General features: G+C 37.5%; 2 protein-coding genes across 3 annotated transcripts; both read right to left on the bottom strand.

Moving 5' to 3' along the window:
* Window positions 1-9: 9 nt before the first annotated feature.
* Window positions 10-988, bottom strand: LOC122414110 (uncharacterized). Its single transcript, XM_043424983.1, has 2 exons — window positions 319-988; window positions 10-246 (listed from the first exon to the last, which is right to left on the bottom strand). Exons 1-2 carry the CDS (start codon window positions 802-804, stop codon window positions 19-21), a joined length of 714 nt encoding a protein of 237 aa, XP_043280918.1. The 5' UTR covers window positions 805-988; the 3' UTR covers window positions 10-18.
* A 123-nt stretch (window positions 989-1,111) lies between these two features.
* Window positions 1,112-7,854, bottom strand: LOC122414107 (ATP-dependent RNA helicase p62-like). Of its 2 annotated transcripts, XM_043424978.1 has the most exons (7): window positions 7,783-7,847; window positions 7,551-7,639; window positions 5,493-6,548; window positions 5,017-5,195; window positions 4,680-4,739; window positions 2,432-2,674; window positions 1,112-2,276 (listed from the first exon to the last, which is right to left on the bottom strand). In XM_043424978.1, coding segments are annotated over exons 2-7 (1,647 nt in total). In that variant the 5' UTR covers window positions 7,553-7,639; window positions 7,783-7,847; the 3' UTR covers window positions 1,112-2,169. The 2 variants fall into 2 exon arrangements, with proteins under 2 accessions (XP_043280913.1, XP_043280915.1); XM_043424980.1 differs by lacking the exons at window positions 1,112-2,276; window positions 2,432-2,674 and adding an exon at window positions 2,756-3,886 and having other exon boundaries at window positions 7,783-7,854.
* Between the last annotated feature and the right edge of the window lie 613 nt (window positions 7,855-8,467).

Raw genomic sequence — 8,467 nt, 5'->3', positions numbered from 1 at the left:
AGAAAAACTTGGCGATTTTCAAATATTTTTAATTATTGTTTCGATTGGAGGACACTGATTCTCTGGAAACGGCCATATATTATCATCTTTTTCTTCGGACGATATTCCGGTCCAATAGTCATCAACGATTTGTTCTAAACTTTCGCCCCACGAACTTTCCACGAGAACTTTTATAGTTTTCTCTTCAGGAAGATGAGTAGTATCTCCTACACTTGCGAGATCCTCTAGTCGTTTCATGAGACATGCCTGAAAGAAAAAAAAACGTATTCCGACGAAAAATCCAATCAATGAATTCGGCAAGTGAATTTTCCAACTCACGTGACTTTTCGTTTTAACGTCTCGCAATTCGTTATAGAAAGTGTACAAATTTTTCATTAAATTTCGATACGCATTTGTAACTTCTTCGAAATTCTCACGGTCGATTTCTTTACAAGGGTTTTCGGATCCCAATGAGTCGACTACTTTTCTACCGTACCATTTTTTAAAAAATCTCTCACCGACGCTTATTTCCATTGGAAAATATTTAGAAATTCCCAAAAGTTTCGGCTTGAAATTCGTCAAACACAAACAAGCTTGGAATATTTCTTCCTCGGTAGATTCCATAAGATGGATCATATAATTCGGGTAAACAAGCATTAATCCAGTAACTCGATCAGAAAAATGTTCCCTTGCATATTCGCAGTAAATTTTTAAAACATCGTCGTTTGAAAGTTCGATTTCACCGAAAAATAATAATCGACACAATTCTGATTTATTTTCCAAAGAAACGTGGCCGAAAATCGAACGAGTGTTCACTTCCTCCATGCTGGACGAACGGTTTGATCAATATAAAATTGCATAACCAAACAAATTTGAATTCAACTCAATTCTCCTCTCTGTTCATTGAAAATGAGATGACTCGAAGATACCAACGAAGTGTTTCTCAAAAATATTCCATTTTTGTTGCTTTTTTAGTCCATAAATAAAATCTGAAGTTTTAACTATTGGAGAAAATGTAGTTAACCTACTCACGATCGTCCCAACATTGCTCCTCCCAAGCAACTCCATATCCATTGCTAAAATGACAGGATTGAGAAAACGAATATAAAAGAAAATGTCACTCATTAATGGATAATTTTTTTTCATAATGTTTATTTTCATTTTTTTCACGTTTGCGTTACATTCGTAAACGAGATAAGTTCTCATCGAAGTGTTGCACACGGCACGAAAAAGGCTATCATATTGTTAACAGAATGTTGTCACATAAGGGTCGTGAAGACCCCATCAGATCAATTGTACCTTGATTTTGGTCAGACGCTTGGGATCCACAAATTTTTTCTTTTTTTCTTTTATCGTGAAACATAAATCGATCGTACAATCGATGTAAACAATCTGATTTAAGATTCGAAACGTGAAAACAAAAGAAAAATCGGGAAAAAAATCGGTAAATTTGTCACAATGACCTGAAGCGATACTGACCATTCCAGAAACTTGGAATGAATACTGAAGTGTTTCAATGGTCCATGCCTCTTATTTTGGCTATCAACCGAACGATAGTCATTTTGACATATGGGAAAAATTGGACCGACGTAAAATTTTCTTACCACAAATGAATTTAACAAAATATCAAGTTTTTTCTGCAAATTACGATTAAACCTCGTAAATACTCGATCGACAGATTTTTGGATTGAGTTTTAAAATTTTGATTAGCGAACATAAATGAAAAAGCAAATCTCGAATTCACCGAAAGACTTTCAGGGATCGTCATGAATCACCATGCTGCTAAAAATTCTGTCTTCATATAGCATTTAACTGGCCAATTTTTTTCCCGAATTTCCCATATTACAAAATGCTTCGTCCATATACACACAGTGGATAAAAACGAACTTCTCGACATGTCCATTTGTTTTTTTTTTTTTCACATAAGATGATCTAAATTCGGTTTAGAATCGACAGCGGAGCTCCAGACGTAACAAAAGCTAAGAGAAATATAAATAAGAATTGTTTTAATTGATGGCCGAGCAATTGAACGACGAATATCAACGCGGAACCCCATTTGAGACGTTTTTTGCGATGTGATTCTTCATTTTTGCATTTCTTTAAAATCTAATCGAAATTAGTCGGTGATCGTCGATCTCAAGTGGTTCACATTCTGCTCATTCATTCGGCCTAAGATATTGATCCATTAAATCAACTGTAACTGTTGAATCCGTTGCTTCGTCCGCTGTCGAAACGTTTGTGCACTCCCGAAAATGAATTTTCCCTTCCCCGTCCACTTCCGCCATAGCCCCAACGGTCTGAAAAATAATTTAATTTATTAAATATTAAATATCCTTGAATTAAATTCAGTTTTGTGATAACAAAAGATCAAAATTTCAGCTCAAAGAATCATTTCACAGCTTTATAAACTCTCATATCTAGACCAATTTCCAACAAAAAAAAAAATTCTCACTTCTCGCTCCATAACCGCCACCTCCGCCTCTCGCAGCGAGTTCCGAAAGTTTGGGGTTGATGACTTGGTTAGCCTCTTGCAGTACATTGATGAGATCCTTAGCTTGACGACCATTTTGCGGTGTGAAAAAGGCATAGCTGGTGCCTGTACTTTCGGACCGTCCTGTCCTGCCAATCCTGTGGATGTAATCCTCGGACGACGACGGATAATCGAAGTTGATCACGTACTTCACGTCATCAACGTCTGAGGAGATGTGAATGTTTTTTTTTTTTTTATAGAATATGGGGACGATGCTTGACCGACTCTCGTAAGGATTTTGAAGAAAAAAAAAAAAAAAACATGCCTTTGCCGCGAATTGGGTTACGGTTAGCCGCGAAAGGGAAAGAGTATTTGCGCATCGTTTATTATTTTCATTTCAAATGTTTTTCAGATTGAAATTTTTCTCAATAACTTCAACAGCGAATTGCTGATTTTTCGTTGTCCGCTTCTCTCTTTCGAGTTTAAAGCAGTACAGAAAATAAATGGAAATGTTCCATCTCCGATAGGAGAGACAAGAGGGTGTCCAATTCAAGATTTCTTACTCATCCCATTGTGTTATGTAAAAGAAAGATCCTCGTGTTTAAACTAGTTGCTGGAAGATTCGAATTATCCGGAGATGATAATATCTTGAAGAAATTTAGAGCTCAAGTCGCAAAAATAGTGAACTGAGCACCAGATAATCGTCCGATAGGACATTATATCCGGGACTTGTTGAAGTCCAGCGAGAGAACTCGAAAGATTTGGGCAACGTGATACAAAAGAAAAAAATTGTATGTTTGATGAATGTTGAAAAGAATAAATATAAACTAGAAGCTCGTGTGTGTGTGTGTGTGTGTGTGTATGTATGAATGAGTGGTAGGCTTGGTTTCATGATAAATACAAACCCTGTTAACCGCTGAACATTGAACAATTGCGATGCGAGCGGATACTCATAATATATCGCTTCCCGAGGATGTGATATTCTTGAATGGAATTTCACAAAGTTCTCGTAATAGTCCTGTTTTTCTATTACGGAGAGATCCTCATCGAGTAGCGATAGTAGCAAAATCGTATAAGATTGTTGTCCGCACCGGATGAACATTGGCTATGGTGAGTATTTTTTTTTTTTTTTTTTTTTTTATCCCACAGCCAACGAGCGTAACAGTACCCGGGCACCACCTTAAATATTCGTGTGGTACACAGGCTGTACACAGAGGCACATTTTGAGTACATGTTCTTTTTTTCTCTTTTTGTTTTCAAGTGTACTTGAATTGCGCATGTACATCGTCTATATATCCACTTGCATATATAGCTCTTTTCTAGAGCACAGACAGTGAGTGAGCCATGTTTTATTTGCTTCGATATACCGACCACGTATCGGTATCGATTCTTATTTTGCTCATTGCGCACTCAACACAATCTGTGCACCATGTGCCTCTGAAACAAAGGACAACCAGACTGATTAACATAAATTATCAGATGCCCACACTTAACTTCTAAGTACTGCTTTACGTTACTTTCGTTATTTCTCTCCCTTTCCTTTTTCTCTCCCCTTCACCCACTTTTTTCCTTCTGCAATGTTTATAAAGAAAATTTCTCAGTTTTATACGAGCTCCGGTTAAAAGTTTCTGCTCAAGGAATGAAGTTTTTCTGCGTTATCAATTTGCTTATTCTAGAATTCCCTATTTTTTTTTGCTTCATTGATCCACGACGATCCACAACAAAGGTTCGAGTTTAAATGATCACTTTTCTAGCCTACGAATCAGAATCGATTGTACCATTTTTTTTTAAATCTGCTGAATAAACTGCAAGAGTGCCTGAACTCGAAGAAATACTTCCTTTTTAAAAAAAGATTCAAAGCTCAATGATTCGTTGGAAAAATTGAATGTTTGTTTTTTTGCTTCTTATTTTTTCTTGGGAGAAAGCGTCTCGGCGAGATCGGAAAGTTTCCAAAATCTGCAAACCATTACTCGCAAGTTTCAAATAGTGAGGCATCATTTCATATAACCAGTCTGTGCTACATCGCCACCCTTTCGTCCTCCATTTCCATCCGAAAGAATCTAATAATGATCTAACAGCCCAACGGATTTGTAATCCACCACGACACCCACACGAATGCATCATGATCTTTTTTACTCTCTTTGTTTTTCATCCTTTCAACCCCCTTCCCTTTTCACAACCCTTGAATAATGGAAAATATTTAAAAGAACACTTGGTGGTTCCAACTCACCCAGACCACGGGCAGCCACGTCCGTAGCTACAAGAATCGAGCCTTTCTTGTTTCTGAATTCTTAAAAAGAAAAATGAACAAAAATGATGTTACGACGATTAATATTACTTATAATAAAATATGTTATTCGCTGCAATCGTGATCTCAATTGTTTCATAAATTCCAAATTACTTTTCAAAATTATTGATAAAATTGTGACGTTCTCCTTTCCATTCTCATTAATCTTTGAAGGAAAATTTTTTCATTGTTTTCAAGCGAACGTTCACAATAACGAAAGACAAATAATTTGAGAAAATAAGAAACTTTGTATTATAGAAAGTTTTTTTTTCATCCTTACCTCTGAGAACATAATCGCGTTCCTGTTGTGACTTATCGCCGTGCATGCACACTGCAGGCCACCCATAACGACGAATGTTCCTTGTGATGTTCTCTACTTTTTTCTTCGTTTCAACGAAAATAATTGTCTTTCCACCGTCCTCATTTACATTACCAATTTCTTGGAGTAAAGTTCCCAACCTAGAAGATTAATTATGATTTTCTTGTTAATCCTATGCGAATCATGTGACAATTCATTTGTGATCTTGAGATCATGTTCAGTTCTTCTTAGAGGTTGATATATGGTGTAATAATCATTGTGATTCATAGAAGTGTATCATCATGAAAAAGACGAGATCAAAAGGAAACGTGTTTTTTCAACAAATCGAGTTAATAAACGTTCAATCATTTATAGTACCACATATCAAATTGAATATGATTTATTAAAAAATGAAAAAGAAATAAAAATTCAAGGAATAATGGAAAAAAAGAACTTACTTTGCTTCTTTCTCATGTTCCTGGCAAACATCAACAATTTGTAGAATATTGTGATTAGCCGAAAGTGACAACGATCCAATATTCAGTTGAGTGTAGTCTGTAAGATATTCTTCGGCCAAGTTTCGCACTTCTTTTGGCCAGGTAGCGGACCACATGAGTACTTGTCTATCAGGTCTGATTTGTTCAATGATTTTACGGATTTGTGGTTCGAATCCCATGTCCAACATGCGATCGGCTTCATCGAGAACGAGATAAGTGCATCTACGAAGATTAGTGGTGCCACGTTCGAGGAAATCAATCAGTCGTCCAGGTGTTGCGATGACGATTTCGACTCCACGTTCCAAATCGCGGGCTTGACTGCCCTTAGGAGCACCTCCGAAAATGCAAGTGTTTCTGACGTAGGACAGCGAGCCAAAATCGTTTGCGACGGTTTGGATCTGTTGGGCGAGTTCGCGAGTTGGTGCAAGAACGAGAGCAATCGGTCCGTCTCCACGATTGAGTGGTTGTTGGCTGTTGATATGAACAATAGCAGGCAAAATGTAACCAAGTGTTTTGCCCGATCCAGTCTGAGCGATTCCCACCATATTTCTGCCAGACATGGCGATTGGCCAGCCTTGAGCCTGGATCGCAGTTGGCTCAGAAAAGCCCTGCTTCCTGATTCCTTGCATAACGTAATCAGGGAAATTACCCTCTTCAAAAAATTGTATGGGGTTCGGCAATTTTTCACCCTTCAAAGTAATTTGTTTGGTTTCCCTGAATGTGTCGACCTCACGGGGATGACGACTCGATACGTTCGGATGTGGAATGTAAAAGTCTTTCTTGAATGGCTTCAAATTCTCATAATCCCAATTTGGTTTCCTCAAGTTTCCACCCGCACCTCCACCTCTTCCACCATTTCTTCCCATCGCACCTCCTCCTGCATTACTGCTTCCTCTATTTCCTCCAAAACGTCCACCGTTTCCTCCACCTGAACCATAACCGTTACGCTGACCCATCCCGCCACGACTTCCACCAGTACCGCCACTACGATAACCACCGGATGAACCTCCGTAAGTCCTAAACAGACGAAAGAAATTGGTCCCTTGTCAAGTTTCAAGATTTTCAGTTTTATATCATGTGATAATTCAATCAATCCATTGAAATTATTAATTCAAGATTCATATTTAATTGTAAGTCTAAAAAATTATGAGTATCTTTGTACCCAATACTTTTTTTTTCTCATATTTATTGGCAAAATCATAAAAACACTGACAGCATTTTCCTTGTTTTTCAAAAAAAATTTAATATTTGGCAGAAGCTTAAATTTGTGCATAAAATTCATTGTCTTTTTAAAAATTCAATAACAAGGCGTGGTTATAAAGTTTAAGGAAAATATTGCCTTTCATCGGAATGTAAAATCAGTGTTACATGGCATGACGCAATTTCAACAATTGAACCCAGTTGTTATATCTATGTCATCAATAGGCTTATATATGTATAAATCCTGTGACAGCAGTTATTTAAAGGAGATGTGAACAAACCAATTTGGAAGTGGCAATTTATTTTGAAATTATTCAAGTATAAAAATAGTGTTATTCCATCCTTCCATGGATGTTAAAACAATTGTAGTGAACCTTGAGAGACGGACCCAGACAAAATGTGTGGGCACCGAAGGCATAGTTCACCATTTTATGTACCTCGTACAAGCATTCATGCTCTGTCGAAGTGCGAGACAGGGTCATGCCAAAATACGAGGATAGAACAACGTCGGCGGCTTTTCGCGAAAAAGTAGTAGAGAAAACTAGTTGTCAATTGGGAGTAATTATTTCGATAAAAAAATTCAATAAGTTAATTCGACGTCACGTTTTTTTTTCACGATGGCGTGGTTCAATAAGATGGCGCATGCGCATTAGTTTGGTCATTATTAAAATGGCCGTCCATCGTTCGGCTGCCAAGGCCATCAACGAATTTTTCGTAGTGACGAAGCATGAAAATTTATTGACGTTAGCATTTAGAAGACAACAAAACAACTGTAATTCAACGAAATTCCAACGAAACAAAGATGTCACAATTACTTACATGATTGATGTAGGGTTTGATGCTTTTCGTTCCCTTGGAAAATGGATGGTAGAGCTTGACTTTGTCAAAGTGCTTAGCGGCTTAGATCTCTGCAACAATTTTCGTTTGATTACTATTCCGAGTTCTTAAGAACCGTCACGCTATTCTGAGAACCACTCCGCACGTAATTTCTAACTCCAAAAACAACAAATTGTTCGAAGTTAAAAATATTTTGTTGAGAGACACAACTTACCCGTGCCGCTTCTAGGGACGGAAAGAACGATCGTCTACGATGCCGGATGTGAGTCAACGCTCGCTACCGCCGCCGAGCGGCAATAATGCCAAACTCTGCTGCGCACAAACGCATTCCTAATCGTCTGCGCAATTTCCAGGTTTGGACAAAGTAATGATTTTCCACTCCAACCAATCGCAACCTAAGGCATTTATATTTCCTATCCAAGGACCAATACCATTTGAGCAGCTTTCTCCTATAGGTAGCTCGATAGCGTGACCCACCGTATTAAAACTAAAAATACAAACCGCGGTTGCAGAAATTCGTTACTAATAAATTCATTATTCAATATTTTGCATTTTATGTTATATAAGGAATTTCAGTTTAAAAACTGTATAAAGAACATCAATTATTCAGAACCCTCCCCGTAGATTACCATTCACTTCCGCGTTCTTCGTCTACGATTCGTTGCCAAAGTGCGCATGCGCAAGAACGTTGCGCGCCTTGCAACATGTTCGCTATATAATTTCGTCGATAAATCGCTTCGTTTATTATTCATATTTGATCACGTTTCAAGAATATATTTTACTAAATTCTTGACCGACCGAAGTTCGTTATCCAATTGTCAAAAATTTATTGTAAAATATTTGGTATTTACAAAGCAAACGTTCTCGGGAATCGATCCAAAATTTATGACGTGAGATAG

The sequence above is a fragment of the Venturia canescens genome, chromosome 7 (genome assembly GCF_019457755.1).
Source record: "Venturia canescens isolate UGA chromosome 7, ASM1945775v1, whole genome shotgun sequence".
Lineage (NCBI taxonomy): Eukaryota > Metazoa > Arthropoda > Insecta > Hymenoptera > Ichneumonidae > Venturia > Venturia canescens.
This window is presented reverse-complemented; position numbering and strand designations above follow the sequence as displayed.

Excerpts from the sequence above, each read along its gene's own strand:
- LOC122414110 (XM_043424983.1), bottom strand. The coding sequence starts at position 804 with ATGGAGGAAGTGAACACTCGTTCGATTTTCGGCCACGTTTCTTTGGAA. Across the intron at positions 247-318 it reads ACGTTAAAACGAAAAGTCAC|GCATGTCTCATGAAACGACT; the intron begins GTGAGTTGGAAA and ends TTTTTCTTTCAG.
- LOC122414107 (XM_043424978.1), bottom strand. Across the intron at positions 5,196-5,492 it reads GAACATGAGAAAGAAGCAAA|GTTGGGAACTTTACTCCAAG; the intron begins GTAAGTTCTTTT and ends TTAATCTTCTAG. Across the intron at positions 2,277-2,431 it reads TGGCGGTTATGGAGCGAGAA|ACCGTTGGGGCTATGGCGGA; the intron begins GTGAGAATTTTT and ends ATTATTTTTCAG.